The following is a 21,720-nucleotide window of genomic DNA, read 5'->3' on the forward strand; positions in this document are numbered from 1 at the left end:
TGCCACGCCTCCTTCTCCCTGTTACATACATTTCAACAAAACCATTATACCCTGATTTCCCATTGAAAATGGGTTCAGGGTATAAAAAGGGTATTGAATTTATAAAAAATCCGTAAAAGAATCACATAAGTCTAAAATCATAGTTATTGTTTTTTATTTGTTAGATGGGGTACTTCTGGAACCTCCCTCGGTCGTTTATTTCATTCATTCAGTTAGCTAAACACCGCTGTGCTCCTTGATCCATTCACGAACATGAGTTACTCTGGAGTATACGCCCGGAAAGTTGGGCATGGCACAGCCAAAGCCCCAGGACACCACGCCCACCAACACGCCGTCCCCATTCACCATGGGACCACCAGAATCTCCCTGGCAGGCATCCTTGCCACCTTGCATGTATCCAGCACAGATCATGCTATCTGTCACACCGCCGTACCGACTGTATTTCTTGTTGCACTCCTCCTGGTTGACCAGCGGCACCTTCACCTGGCGCAGCCAGTCGCGGGACTCCAAAGGATTCTGTGTGCTGCCCCAGCCGCTAACATAGCACGCATCACCGTCCTTAAACTCTTGATCCTGTGTCGGCAGCTTAACAGCCTGCTTGGTCTCATCGAATTCAATTGGTTCCTGCAGCTGCAACAGCGAAAAATCATTGTTGATATTCGAGTAGTTGAACTTTTCGTGTTGAACAATCTGTTTGATGTTTAGCAGTTGTCCATTTCGGGAGCATTCAGAAGTGCCCAGCCGCACGCGTAGCTGATTGGCTTGCTTGCCACTGGATTAGAAAAAATTGCGGTTAGTTTCTCAACGTAGAATCTGCAGCCGGAACAACTTACAAGGTGCAATGAGCTGCCGTTATTATCCACTCTTTCGAGATTAGTGAACCGCCACAAATGTGGTCGGATGTTTGCAACGAGATTTGATGTGGTGCATCTGTTATGTTTATGCGATGACCACCAACAATGCGACCATCGAGGCGTGGCTGTCGTCTGAAGAGCTCATTGACCAGCGATCGTTGGCGCTTGACGGGCTCAGGTATCAAACAGACGCCCGCCAGGACAGCAACGGCGGCTTGAAGCAGCAGAACAATCACTAATTTCGTCGACATTTTTGACTTGACTTTGACACACAGAAAAGAAGTGCTCGGCTTTTATAAAACCGGACCAGAACTTCAATAGGCTAAGCTAACAGATAGTCAAAAAACCCCACTGAGACTTTATCTAAGCCTGCTAGGTTGGCATACTAAAATAATTGGAAGAAATGAAGAAGCAATACATACTCTAAACGAATATTGGATACACTAACTTTAAGAAAATTGGAATAGATTTTACAAAATATACAAAAATTGGGAATTGCTCTTGATGGACTTAATCAAATATATAGATTCTAATTCAATTTCTAATCTACTTTGAATTAAGTTTATTACCTTCCAAGTTTATTAAAAAGACCTCTTATCTATCAATACACAAATATATATATTTGATTTTTTGTATAATACTTACCTAGTTTCACATTTCATATACAATAGATTACAGTACTTTATTTTCACAGTAGATAAAGTCGAGCTCTAGCTTAGCTTTAGCCTGTATAGCCGAACCAACCTTGATAAAACAATTGAAAGTGGGTCAAGTGTATTTTCGGTTACACCAAAGCACATTGCTTATTAAGGTATTCGTTTATAGCCAACAATTCTTTACAGTGTTCCAATTTCAATTCAAGTATCTCTTATAACATGCATCAGATTTTTACTCAACCACATAGATTAGATTACGTCCGACCTCGGTCAGTTTCCCCGAAAGATTGACGCTCACTCGTTTATCAGCCACATCAAGAACGAAACTGCCCTCGCTAAGAAGTGTCTTTCCGGTTTTATAGTCCTGGAAGTTGGGCAGTTTCCGTGGACCCATTACTGGATCCTCATAGCGCCAGATTTGGAGCGTGGACAGATCTGATTTAAGGCCGATAATCTTGGCGAGTTTCTCGCGCAGGGACTGCACTGTGTCACCTTCAGATATGATGGTGTTCACCTGAAACAGACTCGAGCGTTCCGTTGGATTTACCAGCTCAACTGGGACGTGAGGCGCAACACTGAAGCTAATGAAGGGTGAGCCAGGGCGCACTTCCTCGCGCGTCTTCTCAGGTGCCGAGGGATCATCAGTGTATTTGATTTCTAGACTTTCCAGCTGTTGTAGAAGAGTGTGTAAATAAGTCAAGCATTTTCAGGTAAATTTGCTACTCACATCCAAGGTGTTCTTCAGATAGTCGAGATTGCTGAGCAGCACCTCGCGCTCATCGAACTCCAGGGTGACCGCTAGTGCAGCCACGCCCTTGCCCGCCTCCACTTTCTCGCGTATCATTTGTGCAAAGGGCATCACACGCTTCATGAACTTTTTCAATTCGGGCTTCTGCTGCAGCGTGACTGCGATTAACTTGTTGTCGGGCAGCGTTTTGGTGTCCTTGTTATACATCTCCCGCATGGTATCCAACACGCAGCACTGCCACGGCGGATACGTTTTGGCCACCCAAACGAGACCGCGATTGGGCTTCGGTGTCTGGACATCCACAGCCTTCTCTTTGCCACCCTTGCCCCTGACTTGCAGCAGATTCTTCAAGTTAAGGCGGAAAGAATGCGCCGCCTCCATCAAATACTCAGAGCGCATGATGTCGTTCTCATTTATGGCGCCCACTTCGGGCCAACGAGCATGGACAATAGATTCCTTGTTGCCCAGCAGACCCCACACGTGCTCCGCCATGTGCGGGCAAATCGGCGACACCAACAGCGCCTGGCGACGTATAAACTCCATGACCAACTCCTCGTGCATGCCCTGGGCACCACACAGCTCGCGATACTTGTCACGAGCCAGCTGCAGCTCATAGAATCCGCTGCGCAGGGCTTCCTTGAACAACATACGACGATAGTTATCATCCGTCTGTTTTGTCTTCAGGTTCAGCTCGCTCAGGAAGACTTGGTCATTGAAGGTCTTGACAGCATCATGGCGCAGGCTGGTGCGCGTAGCCAGCATCTCCTTGACCCACTCAATGAATGTGTACAAACGCAGAATTCCCGCATCCGCGGTGCTCTCCACAAAGTTGGCGTCCTCTACGCTATCGCCAGCGTCGGCAAGGCACAGGCGCATGCCGTCCGCCGAGAATTTCTGTACAGCTTCGTAGAGGGTCAGGAAATTGCCATCTGACTTGGACATCTTGGCTGAATTGAGCAGCAAGTGACCATTGACACGCATGCCCTTGGGCCACTTTGTTTCATCATTGGGCCAAATGGCTGCATGATTGTACAGGCAGAAAGTCAAATGGTTCTGAATCAAATCTTTGCCAGACACACGCAGATCCATGGGATACCAGTACTCGAATTCCCGGCGCAGCACAGCCAAGTGCTCCTTTTTAATAGCTGTCTTCTTTGGCAGAGGCGTCTCTTTAAAGAATATATAGTCCCAGACGTCAGCGGTCATATCTTCAGGTTTGATACCTATAGAAAGTAAATTGTCGAGGAGTCAGTCATATAATAGACAAGCGTTTTACAATCTCAACTACCGAATGGTCCTGGCTTCTCGCCACGGAAAGTGCCGCCTTGCAGCAGGTGAACAACCGTATAGAAGGCCATATAGATGGTTGAGTCCGACAACGATTCAATGAGCCACTGCTCATCCCAGGGCAGTTTGGTGCCCAGGCCATAGGTACGCGAGCAGGCGTACTCGTGCAACCAGTTCAGACACGCCTCAAAGTTGTTGCGCGCCTCCTCGTGGAACGTCTCCATGTCCTGCAGTATTTTCATTGCCTGTGCCTGCCATTCGGGCTCGCCATAGTTCAGATACCATTGATTACACAGCGCCACCACGCACTCATCCGCTGAGCGTGACATGATCAACTTCTCTGGTTCATAGTAAATATCCGCCTCCTTGGCATCAACCAATTGCTTTTGCAACATCTTTTTCACGTCCTGGATTTTACGACCAGCGAACTCGCCCACCAGCATTACGCCATCATAGAAGCCTGTGAAGTATAAACATATCAATCAGAAAAATTTCTAGGATTCATTCATATACATTTTTTATCTTCTTAGTTGATTATGAGTCATTAATCCTAAAAGCTTTATAAAGATCAGTCTTTTTTATTCTAATTAGCCTAACAGTTGGTAAATTGTGTGATATATCGAAATTATAAATTAAAGGTATGTATGGATATGTATAATTCATTTTTCAAAATTCCTCAATAGACTCCAAAAGCAATTATACATATTATCCCCCCTCCAATAATGACACTTACTCTTCAAATAGCAAAGTTCCTTGGCTTCAGCCAGTTTTTCCTTGTCGTTCTGCGATTGAATCTTGAGCGTGTCGTAGGCATGCACAGCACTGAGCTTGCCGAGTGTTGGAACTTCGATAATGGGTATCGGCCCGTATGGCAGCACCATTTCATCGGTTAGGCCATACTTTTGACGGAATGCCTCCTTTTTCTGCAGATCCAGGAGAGCCGCATAGTCGTCGGGCGAGTCAGAGGGCACCGAGGTCACCACGCCCGTACCTTTATCCGCTTTAATACTCAGCATAGGCAGTGTGTAGATTTTTTTGTGACTAGTTAGCGGCGCCGACAATGGTACACCTAGGAGCTCCAGGCCAGTCACTTCGGCCAGTACATCAATTTTGCCGTCCTCGGCGGTAAAGCCTTGGTAGGACATGTTCCGAGCGGCCCGGTGAGTACTGACCCACACTTCGTTGTCGCGCGTGCTTTGCCAGGCAATGTACTTGATGTCTGGATGCAGCCAGCAGTTCGTTTGGCCGTACATCGTCTCCGGACGCAATGTTGCTGCCACCAAGAAGATGGGCTGCTTAATGGCACTGTAAGGAATTCAATGACATTACTGTCTAAGTTTACAATTGCAGATCGGGGCATTACCTTAAAGCTTTGGGTGTCTGCAGCACTTTCATTTTGATCAGAGTATATTCTTGGGGGCCAACGCCTTCGCCGCTGGAGCGATCGTGATCCATGCAGGGCTGTCCGTCTTTGGGCGAATAAATTGTATAGCGCTTGCCATACATGATCTTGCCGCGCTGCTTCAAATGATTGAACTGCCAGCGAACAAATGAGTCAAAATAGGGATTTGCATCGGTGGTTATAAACGTGCGACGCCAGTCTACGTGCACACCGATGCGTTTCAGATCCTGCACCGCAAGCGGTGGGAAATAGCCCAGCCAATGCTCGGCATTGGCGAATTGCTTGATTTCCTCATCCTGCAGGCCAAGGCTTTGCATGATTTGCCATTGGTATTTGGCACTACCTGTTTTGGCAACAGCTTTGCTCTTCTTTCCCTTGGATTTGTCCTTGGGCACCTCCGACTGCGACTGTTCAACGGCTGGCGCCTCTTCCTCCGTGTCCGGAAACTTGGGTGGATAGCCAAATGTCTCCAGTTCTCGTGCCAGCTTATCGGCGCACGCCTTGATCGGCATACCCGTGCAATGGAATCCGAAAGGCCACAGCACACGACGTCCCTTGAGACGATGGTAGCGCACAGCATACTCGGCCTTCGACATGGAGAATGTGTGCCCCAAGTGCAAGCGTCCATTCATATAGGGAAACGGAAATGTGACAAAGAATTTTTCGCTCTGCTGCTTTTTGGGCTCAGTTGGAGCATCTGTTTCGTGTACACGCTCTTTTTCCCATCGCTCTTGCACCTCGCGCTCGATTTTCTGCAGAAATTCCACCTTGAAGGTGCCTTTGCGTTCGACATTTGCCTATTGGCGTCATGCATATATTCAAATATTGTAATTATTTCGTTTTTGATTGTCATTCGATGCAAATATTGCATCAGGTTGCGGATTTTGTCCCCGTGGAATTTATTATTGGAATATACCGGGTAGTAAGCAAGTTGGCTATGCCGGTAATATTTTTATATATTTTCACTTACCATATTCCTTTATTTGGCTGTGCAGTTTATTATAAGTTCACTTAATATTTACTGAATTAACCAGCAACCAACAAATTGCAAATTGCAACGTGTTTACTTCGCTACGGCGGCTAAAAGGCTATTATCGTTTTTGCAATCGAAATACGTATGCAAGTATCGATATATCGAGGTGAGAATAAAAACGAAGTTTGATTTCCCGGGCACAGCCACTAACCACTCTGGTTAGTGGCACAGCATAGCATGACGTTACGACATTCGTTTATTACTTATATTTTATATAATATGGAGACGATCAGCATTTTCCACCTTCACACATGTTCTAAATTCTAATTGCGCGTTCCCCAAACACTTTGCATATTTAAACGTGCTCAACTGTTCCGCAACTGTTTAGTATTTAATTCAATATCGTGAGTATTTTATTATCGAGAAGCGATGCTCCCATTATTTTATCGATATTTTCAGTCCACTTAACCTACTTTTTTTTTATTAGGTGAAAAGTTTTAGATTTAGGTTAATATTAGCTGAATTACGTTATTTTTTCTGTGTTTGTATTAAAAAATGCGACCAGTGCTTGCATTTTTGTTGCTGGCGCTATTGTGCGCGTGTCAGATGAACAGCGCAAATGTAAACACCAATGGCGAAGATGAAACGGACAATGATTTTGCGGAATTCGACGATGACTTTGTGGATGCCAGCTACGATACAGAAACCGCAGAGAATGCCGACTCATCCAGAGGTGCAGGCAGAGAAAGCCACTTAGAACGTCAGGAAGTGCCCAAGAAATCTGTTTCTAACGATGACGAGGAAGACGGTCTCGTTGAGAACGACGATGAATTTGAACATTTCCAGGACGAAGAGGAGTTTGAAGGCTACGATGCTGGTGACACCATGGAGCCACCCATTGATCAGAAGACGGAGCCAAAGCTGAAGATACAGAATATACCATTACATTTCCGCACCCACTGGGATTCTTATTGGATGGAAATGCTAATGGTAGCCGGTCTCCTGGCCTATTTCGCCAACTTCTTTGCTGGCAAAGCAAAGAATGCGCGCCTGGCGCAGCTCTGGTTCAGCACGCATAAAGCTCTCCTCGACGAAAACTTTGCGCTGGTCGGCGACGATGGTAAAGTAGAGAACGAGAATCCGGGACTGATTAAGGAGAGCGAAAGCTTATACACCCTGTGGTGCTCCGGTCGCACATGCTGCGAGGGCATGCTCGTAGAGCTCAAGATGATCAAGCGTCAGGACTTGGTGTCACTTGTTGCGGGTCTGATGCGACCCCAGCTGGATCAGGTGCACATCAAAATCGAATTAACACGTGGGCTAATGGATTCATTTGTGTTTGCAGTCGGCAGCAAGAAGACTATAACGAAAATATTCAAAGAGTACACAGATTTGGTAAGTCATGAACTGCTGAGCCAGCGGAAATCAGTTTAAACCTCTTCATTTTCGTTTTTTTGCAGAGCAAGTTTTGTAGTTTAGTTTCCAAACCGGAGGATCGCTATAATGTTCCCAGTGGTTTTGGCGTGCTTTCTGAAATTCCAGAAGCCACATCCGCCATACTCGAGTCACGTGTTATAACTGCACTTAACAAATACCAAAGCTATATCGATTACCTGCACATCTCGGATCAGTTCAGCGGCCAAATCCAACAGGAGGAAGGCAACACGCTGAAGCAGCCAGAGACGCGGCCTGTGCTATTGGCCGGTTTCAATCTGCCCAAACATGCCGAAATGGAGACCATTAAACCCTTGTTATTGTTGATATTTTATCTAATGGAACGCTTAAAAGTCTACCGTATGTCCAAGGAGGTTAGTGGTCACACAGCTAGTCAGCGCTCTACGAGAAAAGCAATATCCTAACACCGTAAATTTAAATTGCAGGCCAAAGCTAAGGCAGACAAGAATCGTCTGCGCGTCGAGGAGGAGTTCCTGAAGAGCACCCATGCCGCTCGTGCCGAGGCAGCCGCTCAGCGCCGCGAAGATAAGCGCAAGCAGGAGAAGGAGCGCGTGCTCGCCGAGGAAGATCCAGAGAAGCAACGCCGCTGGGAGCTCAAGGAACAGAAACGTCAGGCCAAAAAGAATGCGCCCAAAATGAAGCGCCTAGCAGTTAAATCGCTATAGCTCTTATGGCGCCCTGTAGTGCCATCTATTTGCGCTCCTTTACAAACCCTAGAACAGTTTGCGGCCATTTCTCAAATGCCACACTAAAGCAATAAAGTATTTGATTTTCTTATTGAGCGCCAAACAAAAAACGAAAAACAGTCAGCTTCAAATTTTATTAACTGATCAAATACAGATTGTAGCAAAAAATTAATGGAGATTTCGTGGGATTAAATTCACATAATTGTTATTTACGTCAAAAATATTTTGTTTTTATTTTATTTTTTGATTGACTGTCTAATTTATCATATCGCTAGGGCTATCTTTTTCTCATACTTTAATTTGTCTATAAATGCCTTGAGCAGGTTTCTACATATCCCTGTTTTCCCTGATCGAAGTCAAAACCTGAATCGCTTTTATTATGTATGTATAAGGTTCATCCCTCCCAACCGCTCATCCGCCTTCCGACTTTCATATAACAATCCCCCTATGTTCTCTGGCACTTCCTCCTTTGAGGTATTGCAACATGAAGAATGATTTTGAACCGCTTTTATTATAGAGAAATTATTATTATATAGCTGCATGCATGTATGTGATGTGTAATTTAGAGTATTTCTAAATCCCGTTCGACTAAAGATTCACCATGAGCTGAAAGTTGATGTAGTTTTGCTAGAGATTAGCAGGAGCTCATCAGACATTTCGCACTTTCCTGAGAGACGCATTCTTTGGAGCTTTGGCATTAGCAGCACAGAGGCGCGCGCACACACACGCACAAGCACATGCATACACACACGCACACACACATACACACAGGCACAGGGTGGACGGCAGTTGGATGAGAACATTGAAATCTGGTGAAAACTGATCCGTGTTAACATTTGACCGGGAAGCAATTCTCGTTGGACACGTAGGCGATGTGATTGCGTAGGGTTTTGATTTGCTTTTGGGCCGCATCGAAGCTGTAGGAGAGGGTGTTGAGCTGGCCCTGCATTTCGCGGATGACCGCCTCGCGATCGTTGACCGACAGGCTGGCTGTGGCACGGCATTGGGCTAGCTCCTTCTCGAGGCGATTGATTTGCTCCTGTTGCTGGGCTTTGATCATCTCGGCGCGCTCCTTGGTGCCGGCAATAATCTTGGCGGACTCGGTGCGCAATGTGTCCAGATCGTCCTGTGTGGTCTTCAGCTGCTCGCAGAAGAGATCGCGCTGGCGCAGCAGCTCCTCGATTTCATTCCGGGCCTGGGACAGATCGAGCTGGCACTGGGCCAACTGAGGTCCCAGATCCTGGGTGGGAGCCTCCATCTGCGTCTTGCAGGACTTCAGCTCCTTGCAGACGACCACAAGTTTGCTCTGCAGATCATCCTTCTCCTTGCACACCTGCGCCAGCTTCAGCTGCTCGTTCTCGAGCAGCTTGGGGAAGTGCAGCAGCTCGTTGAGCTTCTCCTGGAACTTGGAGCGTATTTCCTTCACCTCCGTGTTGATCTGCTGCTCGATGCGTTTGTTGTTCATGTTCAGCTTCTCCAGAGAGACGCACTGCTCCTCCACCTTCTGCTGAGCCAGCATGTACTTGTTGCGATAGTCCTCCAGCTGTTGCGACTGCTCCTTCATGATGCACTTGAACTCCAGCTGTTCCTCCTTCAGCTCGTTGACCCGGGCACGCAGCAGATTCAACTCAGCGGCGTCAGCGTCCGAGGTTGCTCCTTTGCCCCCGCCACCACAGCTGCCCATGAAACCCTTCATGCTAAAGCAGATGAAAAGAAGTTAATCAAGGATCTCAGCTGAGTGCTAAGAGCTCTCTCACCGTTTCTCCAGCTCCTTCATTTGGCAGTCCTTGCGCTGAAACTGTGTCAACAGTCGTGCGTAGTTCTCCTTCATCTTCTCGTACTTGTCCGCCTTGGTGTTGCGCTTGCCGCCACAGATGACCAGCGGATCGGGATCCTCTGGGCAAGGCGGACGCACCGAGCCCGCATTGCAGCTATCATCATGATCATGATCGTGGTCATCATCATCATCGAAGCCGCCGCACGACGTTGGCTCCTGTGTCTCGCGCTTGCTGACCTCGTTGAGCAGCTTCTTCACCGAGCATTGCATGTTGACGATGCGACGCTTCAGCTTGTCGAGCGAGTCGCTCTTGCTGCACGGCGGCGGGCAGGGCGGCGGACACGGTGGTGGACAGGGCGACTGTGCACGCTGGCGAGAGCGCTTCGCTGGCCGACACGGCGGCGGTGGGCAGGGCGGGCATGGAGGTCCTTGGATGCTGCTGCTGCTGTCCTCACAGGGCGACTGCGCCTTCTGGCATGGCCCTGGATTGCAGACCTGCTTCGGCTTGGACTTGGAGGCCATTATGGCGCAGGCGATTTCCTGCATCATTTTCATATCCTCCGGACAGGCGCCCTTCATCTTCTGCATGGCCTTGCTCAGCGCCTTAATGAGCCGATCCTCCTGGCCCTCCGCTTGGCAGCAGCTGGAGGGGGCCTCGTCGCTACACTCGGTAGCTGTTGCGCCACTGCCTCCAGCTGGTGCGCCACAGGGACCCATGCAATATGGCGATATATTGTCCTCATCGACGGTGGTGGTCATGTTCAGTTCGCGATAATGACGACGGGATCCGAAGTTCTGCAGCTTCACGGCCCGGTTCATCATGGTGTGCAGCTTGATGTTTTCCTGTTCCATGCAGATGCGCAGACGTTTGATCTCGCGCAGCTCGTTGCGCGTTTTACAGGGTCGCTCGCACATGTCCATCACCTGCATCTTAATGTCCTGTATAATCCTGTTCTGGCAGTCGATCTCCTTGATTAGCGCCAAATACTCGTGATACATTCGTCTCTGCTCCGGATCATCCGAAGACTCGCCCAGGCGTGAGAATAAGTCATCTTCAATGCCCTCCTCCATGCCACCCTCATCCATGGCTGCCATGCCATCGTCCTCATCGAACTCCTGCTCTTCCGCGGCTCCCTCATTGTCAGCCATTTTGTTGGATAATTAATTACTCTAAGTAAGCAAAATGATGTTGCCCCTTTGTCTCTCGTGTGGTAACGTTCAATGGTTCCAAGATGGTTTCTTTTTTATATAAGCTCCAATCACTCGTAATTTTAAAGCATAATCTTAAAATTTTGGTAATATATTCTGGAATTGATTACTATAAAATTTTAAGGGTGTTGTGTTGTTTTTTTAAACAACTAAAATGAACTGAACAATGTTTGTATGGATTTTCACGCTTCGAAAAATATGTGCCCAGGCCTGCTTTGATGGGTCCTATGATCGAAATTCAAGTTCGCATCGAGACTTCTACAAATCATCACAATCAGAGTAATCAATATTTTTGGGAGTCAAATTGAAGCTATTGGTATATATTTTTAAGCAAACAAGTCATAAACGGCATAGGAATATATAAAATATATATTTAAAAATATTTTTTCTATTTTCTCTCGTATAGTTCTACAACGAAAGACTTTATACACATGTTTATTCATTATGTTTATTTATTATGTTATTAATTATGCATGCTAAAACTGAAAGAATTGATGTTTACTCGAATTCTTTTGCATCCACAAATATGCAGTGTTTAATTTTCAGATTCCTAGAATAGTGTTGGCCTCTAGCCATTATTATTCTTATTAGTTTTAGCAAACTGAAATCAAAGAAATAAGGATTTATAGATTATGATCTATATGAAAATTATGTTTCGGATCATATGTCAGCGATCTAAGCTCAAATGACACAGATCATAGATCATTGATCATGGTTATATATCGTAGATCGTGAATCAATAATCATATATCTAATATAATGTAATTAATAGATATAGAAATATAAATATATAAATCATAGATTATGGATATACATATATATAGCATAGACTAAAGATCAATGATCATGCAACAATGTTTATAAATCACAGATCTTTTATTCATATATCATGGCTAAAACATCACAATCCATGAATCACGGATCTCTGGATTGATAGTAAATACTGCATTATCCTTATAAAACTTGATATCTTTATAGACGAAGATATATAAACTTGTTTGGTGTTAAATAGGTATTTTAGTATCTTTATAGACGAAGATATATAAACTTGTTTAGTGTTAAATAGAGATAATGTCGCATTCCACCTTTGCTATATTTAATTCACTTGAGGAATTGCTGGAGAATCACCTGAATCGTGAGAATCATCTGAATCACCTAACAAGTCGCTTCCTTCGAGTAGTATATGATTATAAATGAATATTATATTATTTTTAGAAAAATATACGAAATTGCTAAAATTTTGGAAACATCCTTTAAAAAATCTCTAGTTTAGTAGGCATTTATAAAGAAAAGAAAAAAAATTATTGATAATAATTTGATATTGTTCCATGTTGAACTACTAATTATTTTTGGTAAATAAATGTGAGATTCCTTTTAAAATTTATCTGTTGGTAAAAAGACAGGACAAAAATTACGGAAGTGTATAGAGAAACCGGCTGAACACAAAATTATTGTAAATGTTAATTCCGGTCAGCTACAAAGCTAATAACGAACCGGCGACCAGAGGAGTCTCCCCCGTCGGGCAAGAGCAGGCCGAGTCGATGGGGAAGCAACCGGAGGGGGACAACACAAACGGCAAGGCTCTGAAGCAGACCAGTTACATAAGTCTACACAACAAAAATCTGTCGTCGAGCGATGCCAACAACAACAACAGCAACAGTAACAACAGCAACAACAACGACTGTGTGGACGAGGACGAGGCGCTCAGCGACGGCGATCAGTTCGGCTTGGTGGACGACGAGGAGGACGATGAGGAAGAGCAGCGGTCGTGTACGCCGAAGAGACGAAGCGTGCCGCAAGGCGATGAGATGGGGGCCAAGTTGAAGCACGAGCTAACCAAGTACAAGCAGGAGCTTAAGGAGTACAATGAGACGACCAAGGACCTGGAGAAGAAGTACATGAAGATCAACTTCGAGCTGAGCGAAATGCAGCAGAAGCACGGCCAGTTTGTATCCCGACGCTGCCCGAGTCCGGAGATGGAGCTGCCAAGCGAAACGGATGGGGATGGGGATGGAGGCCTGTTAGACAGCTGTTGCCCATCCTCCACGAGCATGGACTCCGATCTGACGGTCACGGGCCGCCACGGCAAGAACGTCTTCTGCAGCAACAGCAGCTTCATGACGGTGCTGGCTGTGCCCAACTCCTCCGACACGATGCAGGCGGCGCCAACGTCGCTGGGCAAGCGCAAGGATCATCGGCATCAGTCGAAGCTGAGGAGTCAGCCAGCTGGCTATGGCCAGCAAGTGTTGGGGCGTGGCCATGCACGCCGGGCCCTGCGCACATCAGCGGGGGAGCAGGAGAACGACCCATCGTTCAAGGAAATGTACCATGTGCTCAAGGACGTGATCAATACGCAGCAGGATCACAAGAAGAATTATGGCTACGATCTGGACAGCGGCGAGTTCAGTCAGCTGTACAGCACGATTAAGGACCTCAAGAACGAGCAGGTGCAGTTCCGCAACATCATACGGCACCAGCAGGAGCGGATCAGCGACTACCACACGCGCTGCGTGAAGGCCCAGGAGATCATGAAGACGCAGAAGCATGAGATCGACAAGCTGCACGTGAACAACCAGCAGCTGGAGTCGAGCATCTACCACGACATCGACACGCTGCGCTCCAAGATCGACAGCAAGCTGAAGAGCGTCGCCCAGCTGCCGATGCTGATGCGCGAGGAGCACACCAAGTATGAGAATGTGCTGCGCGAGAACTGCGTGATGGCCGAGAAGCTGCACTCGCTGCAGAAGGAGGCCGCTCAGCTGAAGAGCAAGATCGACGACCTGGGCAAGCGCAAGCTGATCACCGTCAATCGCTTGAAGGCGGCCGAGCGCGATCTCAAGATCTTCAAGAACTACAATGCGGCGCTCAAGACGGAGAAGCGACGACTCGCCGAGGAGCTGACCACAACCAAGCTGCAGCTGGACACGCTGCAGGCGGCGGGCAAGCGCCAGCTGTCGCGGCATCGCGAGCAAACGGAGAAGCAGCGTCGCGAGCTACAGAAGCGCATCTACGATCTGGAGCTGAAGCTCAGCCGCAGCCAGAACTCGACGTCGAGCCTGATCCAAGAGCGCGACAGCCTCATCGCCGAGCTGCAGACGCAGCTGCACACGCTCGTCCACAACTTCGAGGTCTCGCAGAAGCACATCCGAGTGCTCCGCCGGCACATCTACACCATGACCTCGGGCGGCACGACAGGCGGCCTCGCCAGCAGCTCGCTCACTGTTCCGCTCGGTGGTGCCACTCCCCAACGCTCCACCGCCACCAGCGAGCAGGGCATGACGCGAGCTGCCACCCAGAGCCAGCCATCCAGCCCTGGCGCCACACGACTTGGCACTCCGCGCACACTGAAGGCCAGAGCCTAGCCTCAGGTCAGCTCTCTGGTCTAGCGGCCCAAGCAACTTGAGGAGATGGCCAGGAGCAGCCGTGACTCATCTGCATATAGATCACCGTCTCCTGGGCCATATCATCAAGCTGCTTGCCCCCCGCTACTCCAGTGGACGACAATGGCCGCTGTGCCCGCTCGCCCTGCGCAAATTTTAATTGTATTGTTTTCCCGTAGTTTTTAAGGAAATTTTCGTGTATAAATTGTGTGGAAATTCACCGTTTTAAGTTTACTCTATGTAGCCTAATTAGACTTTGGCAGGTGAGTTCAGCCATGAATTTGCCTAAGGATTCAGGATTTTATTAAATAATTAGCTTTGATTATTATGGAAATTCAAGTTGTGCAGTAAATTTAAATTTTTATATTAATCAAAAATAGTTATTTAAAATTATCTTATAAATAAAAATTAAAAGTATATTAAAGTTATTAAAATTATATATTGTAATTTTTGTATGAGTCGAACGATTTGTGAAAGAACTTAAATATTTTTTTCTTCATTCTCAAGCCTTTTTTATAGTGAGGCTCTTCAAGTGGATTTCTCTCTGAATTATCATATGGTATTTTATATTGATGACTTAACACCATTGAGTCTAAATTATTTTACATATATTATACAATATTGTACATCTGCTTAGCAGTCGCATTATATTCAATACTTAATAATGCCCTATAGCCTATTGCTACGATTTATTATGTTCCCATTAAAAAATATTGATACAATTGAGGGTCAGAGCTCTCACTCGTTTGCTCTCATCTCAAGACTGTCCTTCGCAATAGATTTCCAAGGGTTCTTGCTGATCTCATGGCAGCTGAAAAGTGCCCACGATTAGTAATTATTCGATTCTAAAAACAAAATGAGTGTATTCAAAAGAAAGAATTGTGTGTAAACAGTTCGAGTCGAATGCGAATGCTCGCTACACAGCTGATGCGATTGTACAGATATTCATATATACATATGACTATATATACTACATGTATCTATAGTTGATGCTGATATATATAGATATACGGCATGGATAAACATATTCCACAGCCACTTTGGAGGCATGCTGCTGAGTGGGCTCTGTGCGAAAAGTGTTTGCTGCTTCCGCTGGCTGGGCGGGAGGCGTGGCGCTGCGTGAAGGGGGTACGGGCATAGAGCTGACAGCTGTGTAGAAGAGCTCTCGTGTGTGGAGAGCAAAGAGCAGAGCGACACAAAATAGCTAAATTTATAACAAAAACTGAAACTGAAACAAAATGAGAAACTCATGTTTTCAATATTCGAGCGAACGGCGGGGGGCTGGCGCTGACCTGGCGAGAGCCAAAGGTGCGACGCCAAAGCTAAAGCTTTTCCGCTTTTCCACTTTTCCACAGTTGAGTTTTTGCACGCGACGGGAGCGGCTGCTGTTCGACAAAGATGCGACACGCTTCGCTGCTCAAGTGGAATGCCAACGAGCCGATGACGCACTGCAGCACCGCCTCGACAGGCAGCTACGCATCGTCGCTGCCTCTGCCTCTGCCTCTGCTGCTGCTGTTCATGTTGCCGCTGCCAGCTGTTGTGGTTGGAGCTGAGAGCTCCTGCCTCATACGGGCCACGCTCTATGTAACGCCGCCGGAGCAGCGCAGCGTGCAGGATTTTGGTCTGCCACTGGACATTGACTGCGCTGGGAATGGCAGCGCCACTGGTGGAGCCGTATTTGATCTGGGCGCGCAGCGTGTGGCTGGCAAACTGCATGTGCGCCTCAATGGCAGCCAAACGCCGCCGCTGGCCGACGTGGTCGGCTATGGCCTGGCCTATCTTCACAATTGTGCGCAGCTGGAGAGCGTTGAGATCGAGCGCTTTGTGCTGGAAGCTAGCCTGCCCTTAAGCTGCGGAACGGAACAGGAGGAGGAGCAGGAGCAGGAGCTGGAACGACTGCGTGTTGTTGCCCTGCGCCACAATGAGCTGGGCACGCTCAGTGGCAACAGCTTCGCATTGCTGCCGCACCTGCAGCAACTGTTGCTGGAGGACAACTCGCTACGGCTGCTCGAGCCGCTCGAGGGATGTCGAGAGCTGCAGGAGTTGAGCATACGACGCGAGCGTCAGCTGGCGCTGCGGCAAGCGGAGCTACTGGAGCAGCTGGAGCAACTGCAGCGCCTGGAGCTGACACAGCTGAAGCTGGTGAGGCGTGAGTTCCTGGAGGCGCTGCCTGGTCAGCTGACCGAACTGCTGGTGCAGCAGACGCTGGTCGAACCCCGACATCTTCGCCTCGGCAATGGCACGGAGCAGCTGCTCCGCCTCAGCCTGGTCGAGTGTGAGCTGAGCAGCTTCGCACTTGATGCCTCCATAGGCTCCAAGCTGCAGCAGCTCAACTTGAGTGGAAATGCGCTGAGAGAGCTGCAGTTGTCGAACAGCTCGCTCATCAGCCTCGATCTCAGCGCGAATCACCTGCGGAGCTTGAACAGCACTTGGTTTGCCCAGCTCCAGCATTTGCAGACTCTGCAGCTGCAGCGGAATCAGCTGCATAGCCTTTCGTGGCCGCAGGTGCTGCAGCTAGCTCCTGGGAGTCTAACCCGGCTAGACCTGAGCTCCAATGAGCTGGTGCGCCTGGAGCAGACAGAGCACGCGGCCTGGGAGCAGGTGCAGCAACTGCACATACACATCGACGATAATCCGTGGAGCTGCCAGTGGCTGCTCAACTTCTCGCATGACCAGCCGCAGCTGTTTCGCCTGTTCCGCTATGCCAAGTACATATCCCTCATCAACGTGAATGGGCTGAGCTGCAAGCCGCAGCTGGAGAAGGAGAAGGAGAAGGGGAAGGAGGCAGTGGAGCCAAGCACTCCACGGAACAAAACTGAGGGCAACTGGTCCGTTAGCCACGGCCAGTTGAATGTCTCCAGTCACACGGTGCTCTACGGCAATCCCTTGCAGCAGTCGCACAGCCAACGCTCGGAGGCACTCGTCATAGTCTTCATGCTGCCGCTGGGCATTGCGCTGCTCTTCCTGCTCCTGTACCTCTATCTGCACTGCGAGCGCATGTTCCATTGGTCATACTACTCCGGCGGACTGTCCTGCTTCGGCGGCGGCAAGGCCTCGAGCAACCATCGCTTCGTGGATCACATCGACATCGTGCGCTATCCCATCGCCAATGGCAGCAGCAGCGCCAACGTGGCCGAGGACCTGGACCAGCCCATAGCTCTGGCTGATGGCTATGAGACGCCAGTGAGCGGCTCCGCCTCCATTTGCAACTGCGCTGGCCCACGGCAATCCCACGGCAGTTGCTCGCGCACCCATCACGTCACCTACGAGGCCATGCCCACAGATCTGCCCTATCAGCTCTACACGGAGATCAAGGAGCCGACGGACACCAACGAGGCGGATGAAGCTCCTGTTGAACTGCCTGCGGCCTCAGCGCCCATCTACGAGCACTTGGGTTTCGAGGAGGAGCAGCCAATGGAGGTCTAGCTATCATCGTGTTTCATGAAGTAAGCAAAAGAAAGGCGATTCTTGTGCTGCTGTAGATCGTCTCTCAGTGCTATCAGCACAATATTGTCGTCTGTTTGCTGTGCTACATGATCTAATCGTACATGATTCAGAGCTCCAATTAATAATCAGAGATTACGTACCCTTTAAGCTGTCAAAATGGGTAATATGAATTCTTGGGAGTCTATGTAAGAGAAGATGGGGAATTGTAGTTACAAATTATATTATATATTCTTATATCGCAATCCATTTCTTAAATATAATTAATTTAGTTACTTGACCTGAGCTGATCTTACAAATTTCTGACTCGATTACTATTGAGCGTAAATTTAGATAAAATAAATAACTACAGTAACTCAAAATTAGGAGCTGGAGATACTAGCTGCCTAGCAGCAAAATTTATAATTCAACTTGAAATATCAGATATAGTTCAAGTATTTGTGAGATCATTTATAAACAGGACATATAGTTCTATAGATCTACATCCGTATTAAAACAAACTTCGATATGTGACAAATACATTTTAAAATTTTTATTTTATAGTTTAAGCTAGTTATAGAATAACATGAGAAAAGCTATTGATTTATATCATGCTCTTTAGTAATAGTTAATTTCTTGAATTGGATCATCATAATGCAGTTCCCCCTATAGCCTACTTGTACATAAACGATTATCATTTGCATAAATCTAAACACTTCAAATTCAAGATGTTCGACAGTAGCCCTGGGACTGCGTCTGATCCCGAGCAATACAATTTAAATAGATATTTTATATTCTATATTCTATATGCATAGACAATATTTGCATTTGAGCTTTAGCTTATACAGAAATTTCTCTTTAAACTTTTCATAAATCTAATTTATATCATTCCAGGCTTACATATGTATTTCCCATCTTGATGGCTGATGCACTAAGTGTCCATATGTGGGCCTTGGATCGGCAAGAACTATTAAGTTTGTACGTCTCGTTGTTGTTTGCTGTGTAATTTATTGCCTAAGTCTTAATTTTAATTAAACACTTTATTTGTAAATATGCATTTGGTGTGCAGCTTAAGAGCTCGCTGGCTTCTTGGATGGCACAACAATGCGTCGTATGATGCCCTGTGATTTTTTGACCGGCTTTACATCCTGGCTGAGTGCGTTCTCCTTGCCGCAGGGCGGTGGACTGCACACATCAGGGCTCAGATTGTGCACGATGGGCGCACTGCTGCTGAACTGGACATTCTTTTGGTTATCCTCGGCAAACAGATCGCGCTTCTTTGTTAGTATGGAGCGCACTGCACCGTGGCCAGCGGCTTCAGTGTCCATGGCACTGGCTTTGACTCTGACTGGCGTTCCTTTGCGCAAGGGCTTCGCTTCACAAATTTCATGAAATTCGAGTGGCTCTTGCTTGGTCTTAACTGGCGTACCCTTGCGCTGTGGCTTGGCTGGAGTAGGTGCTTGGTCCTGCTCTTCATCATCATCGATTTTTGCTTTCATCTGACGTAATTGGATGGGCGTGCCCTTGCGCTGAGGCTTGGCAGGCAGAGAAGGAAGCTCAGCACGGGCCCCATCTGATTCCATTTCAGGTGACATTAACTGTTGCTCGCTTTTCACGCGAATGTGTGCAACGGGAGGAGTGCTAATTAACGGAGATGACGCGCTCAGCGGCTCGATGACATCAGTTTGCTCTGGCTCCGTTTTGCATTCGATCTGCTCCAGCTGTTGCTCTTGAGCCGAGTTTTCCGTGGACGGCTGCTCAATCAGCTCACGCTTCACTTTAATTGGACAAGAGAGCTGTGCATATTTAATAGCAGGACGAGGGACCGCTTCTGGCTCAGCCTTAAGCGGAGTGTCCAAGAGAATAACATCAGTTTGCACATTGACGCAAACTGCGGGCGGCTTCAGCAGCGTATCCACTACAATAAACTCAGCTTTTGTCGTCACATTGGCTGGGGCGGCGGGGACGCTGGCTATGCGTGGCAAGGCAGCTTTTATTTCAGCTTCCTTGATATCGAACTCCATGGCTTTCATGGGCTTAAAGGCAATCTTGTGCTCCATCAGCAGATTCTCGCGATCGATCAACACGCAGCGGGACTTCAGCGATTCAAAGCGCCAACTAAACCAAAATAATTGAGTTAAAAGAGCTCATGAGGTGAACGGTTTGCACCCACCGTGCCATGTCCTGTTGCATGTTGCGCAACTGTTCCTCGAGCGTGGCATTTTGGATGTGCATGCTGTGCAGTTGGGTCTTCAGCTCGTCCGTTTCGCGTCTAAATGGAATGGGAATGTTGTGAACTAAATCTAAACGCAGCCTAACCTAATAACGGCCTATCACAATAAAAACAATCTGTAGCTGGTAAAGCTGAGCAAATGATTGCACAGCTTTGCTACAGCATGGCCCAAGCGTTCGGCCAACTCATACTTGCAGAAATCCAGCATGGAATCAAGCCAAGTCACCGATTTCTGTCTGGCCAATTCGCGCAGGCGCTCTTGCGTCACATTCAAATTGTGCTCCAGTTTGGCATTTTGCTGCAACAGCTTGCGAATGCGCTCATTGAGTTTATCTGCACAGAGTGAATCAGAATCAGTTAAGACAGTCTTATACTCGAGTTCTCCAAGCTTACTCTGATAGGTTTTGTCGGCGCTGCAGAAGATTGTGCTGCATGCTTGGAGCTCAGTGTGCATGGCTGCGTTCTCCCGCTTGAGTCGGTGTATTTCGAATTTGCTCTCATTGAATATCTTCTTCATGTCCAGGTAGCTCTTCTTTTGGCTGGCCAGCAAGTGCTTCATCACCTGCCGCTGATCGTCCACCTCTGCAAATAGTGAGTTGCCTTTGCGATCTGCAAGCATTTTAAATTTTAAAAAAGATTTCAGCGATCTCCGCTCGCCTACTCAACCATTGTGTTCCGGGGCACTGCTGAGCATCGCTATTTTGGCATTGGCATCCACCAGCTGCTCCTGTGTGCTCTCCAGCACCTGCAACTTCTCCTCGAGTTCATCTCGTTTGCTACGCAGATTTTGCTCCAGGCAATCGATTTGATCTTTTAACATCTCAATTGTTTTCTGAGAGGACAATGAGATTGTAACAACAGGATGATATAATCTATTTACTCACCTCCTGCTCGGCTATAGCAAAGGTATTTTTCACTTTAATCTCCTCATATTCGGCCAATTTATGCATGAGCTCTGCATTCTCCAGCTCCATTGCATTAAAACGTGATGTGATTTCATCGTCTACACTGTTGGCTTTCACCAAGGCAAACGATTCCAGATCGCGCACTGCGCTCTCGAGCTTCGCCTTGAGGCTGACCACATCCTCGACCTTGGCATCGTAGTCCTGCTGCAAGGTTTCATGCTCTAGCTGCAGGTTCTTGTATTTGCGACGCAGCTCCTCCAATTCTTGCTGCACACGTGGCTCTGGCGTAGGACCTGACGCTTGTGTTTGGGCACTTAGATGCTCTAGCTCCTGGGTTAAATATCGTTCCGCCGCCAAGGATGTGTCTAGGCTGCGTTTTAGCTCGTGTAGGCGTTGGGCATCCTCCTCGCTGCGCTCCTTAAGTCGTTCATGGCGCTCATGCAGTAATTTGTACTCTTCAACTATGTCTTCTATGGTTAAAGCATTTAAATCTAAGTTATTATACATTTTCCAGCCGTTTTTTTCTCTAAGGCGTCAACAATTTGAATCAATTGTGTAAAAGCGACGCTCAAATAGCGCTGCTATGCAATATATATCGATATTATTATGCGATGTACCGATTAGTGGCGATGTGAGAAGACTGAGCAGACAGCAAGAAGAATGCCGTAATATCAATTAAAATATATTTATGCAAAATATTTATTTTATTTTTATATATGTTTACATAATCTT

At 47.3% G+C, this 21,720-nt stretch overlaps 7 protein-coding genes across 8 annotated transcripts; 3 read left to right on the forward strand and 4 right to left on the reverse strand.

Moving 5' to 3' along the window:
- Positions 1 to 137: 137 nt before the first annotated feature.
- LOC108610851 (trypsin-1) lies at positions 138 to 1,482 on the reverse strand. Its single transcript, XM_018003206.2, has 2 exons — positions 834 to 1,482; positions 138 to 772 (listed from the first exon to the last, which is right to left on the reverse strand). The coding sequence occupies exons 1-2, from the start codon at positions 1,103 to 1,105 to the stop codon at positions 217 to 219; spliced, it is 828 nt and encodes a 275-aa protein (XP_017858695.1). The 5' UTR covers positions 1,106 to 1,482; the 3' UTR covers positions 138 to 216.
- Positions 1,483 to 1,627: 145 nt separating this feature from the next.
- Positions 1,628 to 6,076, reverse strand: LeuRS (Leucyl-tRNA synthetase). Its single transcript, XM_018003201.2, has 6 exons — positions 5,918 to 6,076; positions 4,909 to 5,744; positions 4,279 to 4,850; positions 3,547 to 4,005; positions 2,238 to 3,481; positions 1,628 to 2,180 (listed from the first exon to the last, which is right to left on the reverse strand). The coding sequence occupies exons 1-6, from the start codon at positions 5,918 to 5,920 to the stop codon at positions 1,743 to 1,745; spliced, it is 3,552 nt and encodes a 1,183-aa protein (XP_017858690.1). The 5' UTR covers positions 5,921 to 6,076; the 3' UTR covers positions 1,628 to 1,742.
- On the forward strand, positions 4,038 to 8,282 carry LOC108610850 (PAT complex subunit CCDC47). 2 transcript variants are annotated; one of them, XM_089465109.1, is made up of 4 exons: positions 4,038 to 4,183; positions 6,408 to 7,315; positions 7,381 to 7,728; positions 7,801 to 8,282. In XM_089465109.1, the coding sequence occupies exons 2-4, from the start codon at positions 6,476 to 6,478 to the stop codon at positions 8,038 to 8,040; spliced, it is 1,428 nt and encodes a 475-aa protein (XP_089321235.1). In that variant the 5' UTR covers positions 4,038 to 4,183; positions 6,408 to 6,475; the 3' UTR covers positions 8,041 to 8,282. The 2 variants fall into 2 exon arrangements, with proteins under 2 accessions (XP_089321235.1, XP_017858694.1); XM_018003205.2 differs by lacking the exon at positions 4,038 to 4,183 and having other exon boundaries at positions 6,363 to 7,315.
- Positions 8,283 to 8,553: 271 nt separating this feature from the next.
- LOC108610847 (uncharacterized) lies at positions 8,554 to 11,259 on the reverse strand. Its single transcript, XM_018003202.2, has 2 exons — positions 9,819 to 11,259; positions 8,554 to 9,758 (listed from the first exon to the last, which is right to left on the reverse strand). Exons 1-2 carry the CDS (start codon positions 10,985 to 10,987, stop codon positions 8,891 to 8,893), a joined length of 2,037 nt encoding a protein of 678 aa, XP_017858691.1. The 5' UTR covers positions 10,988 to 11,259; the 3' UTR covers positions 8,554 to 8,890.
- A 1,025-nt stretch (positions 11,260 to 12,284) lies between these two features.
- LOC108610849 (uncharacterized) lies at positions 12,285 to 14,864 on the forward strand. Its single transcript, XM_018003204.2, has one exon. It carries the CDS (start codon positions 12,505 to 12,507, stop codon positions 14,407 to 14,409), a length of 1,905 nt encoding a protein of 634 aa, XP_017858693.2. The 5' UTR covers positions 12,285 to 12,504; the 3' UTR covers positions 14,410 to 14,864.
- A 902-nt stretch (positions 14,865 to 15,766) lies between these two features.
- Positions 15,767 to 18,901, forward strand: LOC108610848 (uncharacterized). The gene is made up of 2 exons (XM_018003203.2): positions 15,767 to 17,873; positions 18,745 to 18,901. The coding sequence occupies exon 1, from the start codon at positions 15,826 to 15,828 to the stop codon at positions 17,851 to 17,853; it is 2,028 nt and encodes a 675-aa protein (XP_017858692.1). The 5' UTR covers positions 15,767 to 15,825; the 3' UTR covers positions 17,854 to 17,873; positions 18,745 to 18,901.
- Positions 18,380 to 21,693, reverse strand: Spindly (spindle apparatus coiled-coil protein 1 spindly). Its single transcript, XM_018003209.2, has 6 exons — positions 20,968 to 21,693; positions 20,750 to 20,915; positions 20,477 to 20,692; positions 20,275 to 20,416; positions 20,024 to 20,122; positions 18,380 to 19,968 (listed from the first exon to the last, which is right to left on the reverse strand). Exons 1-6 carry the CDS (start codon positions 21,493 to 21,495, stop codon positions 18,921 to 18,923), a joined length of 2,199 nt encoding a protein of 732 aa, XP_017858698.1. The 5' UTR covers positions 21,496 to 21,693; the 3' UTR covers positions 18,380 to 18,920.
- Between the last annotated feature and the right edge of the window lie 27 nt (positions 21,694 to 21,720).

Source organism: Drosophila arizonae, chromosome 3 (assembly GCF_054131065.1).
Source record: "Drosophila arizonae isolate 15081-1271.41 chromosome 3, UAZ_ARI_1.0, whole genome shotgun sequence".
Taxonomy (NCBI): domain Eukaryota; kingdom Metazoa; phylum Arthropoda; class Insecta; order Diptera; family Drosophilidae; genus Drosophila; species Drosophila arizonae.

What these genes read in the sequence shown, in the direction of transcription:
- LeuRS (XM_018003201.2), bottom strand. An exon ending in GGAACTTTGCTATTTGAAGA is followed by an intron (nt 4,006 to 4,278) that starts GTAAGTGTCATT and finishes TATACTTCACAG; the next exon opens with GCTTCTATGATGGCGTAATG. An exon ending in ATCTGAAGAACACCTTGGAT is followed by an intron (nt 2,181 to 2,237) that starts GTGAGTAGCAAA and finishes CTTCTACAACAG; the next exon opens with CTGGAAAGTCTAGAAATCAA.
- LOC108610850 (XM_089465109.1), top strand. Translation starts at nt 6,476, where the DNA reads ATGCGACCAGTGCTTGCATTTTTGTTGCTGGCGCTATTGTGCGCGTGT. An exon ending in TCAAAGAGTACACAGATTTG is followed by an intron (nt 7,316 to 7,380) that starts GTAAGTCATGAA and finishes GTTTTTTTGCAG; the next exon opens with AGCAAGTTTTGTAGTTTAGT. An exon ending in TCTACCGTATGTCCAAGGAG is followed by an intron (nt 7,729 to 7,800) that starts GTTAGTGGTCAC and finishes TTTAAATTGCAG; the next exon opens with GCCAAAGCTAAGGCAGACAA.
- LOC108610849 (XM_018003204.2), top strand. Translation starts at nt 12,505, where the DNA reads ATGTTAATTCCGGTCAGCTACAAAGCTAATAACGAACCGGCGACCAGA.
- Spindly (XM_018003209.2), bottom strand. Translation starts at nt 21,495, where the DNA reads ATGTATAATAACTTAGATTTAAATGCTTTAACCATAGAAGACATAGTT. An exon ending in TTGCTATAGCCGAGCAGGAG is followed by an intron (nt 20,916 to 20,967) that starts GTGAGTAAATAG and finishes TTGTCCTCTCAG; the next exon opens with AAAACAATTGAGATGTTAAA. An exon ending in ATGCAACAGGACATGGCACG is followed by an intron (nt 19,969 to 20,023) that starts GTGGGTGCAAAC and finishes ATTTTGGTTTAG; the next exon opens with TTGGCGCTTTGAATCGCTGA.
- LOC108610851 (XM_018003206.2), bottom strand. Translation starts at nt 1,105, where the DNA reads ATGTCGACGAAATTAGTGATTGTTCTGCTGCTTCAAGCCGCCGTTGCT. An exon ending in ACGGCAGCTCATTGCACCTT is followed by an intron (nt 773 to 833) that starts GTAAGTTGTTCC and finishes TTTCTAATCCAG; the next exon opens with TGGCAAGCAAGCCAATCAGC.
- LOC108610847 (XM_018003202.2), bottom strand. Translation starts at nt 10,987, where the DNA reads ATGGCTGACAATGAGGGAGCCGCGGAAGAGCAGGAGTTCGATGAGGAC. An exon ending in ATGAAGGAGCTGGAGAAACG is followed by an intron (nt 9,759 to 9,818) that starts GTGAGAGAGCTC and finishes CATCTGCTTTAG; the next exon opens with CATGAAGGGTTTCATGGGCA.
- LOC108610848 (XM_018003203.2), top strand. Translation starts at nt 15,826, where the DNA reads ATGCGACACGCTTCGCTGCTCAAGTGGAATGCCAACGAGCCGATGACG.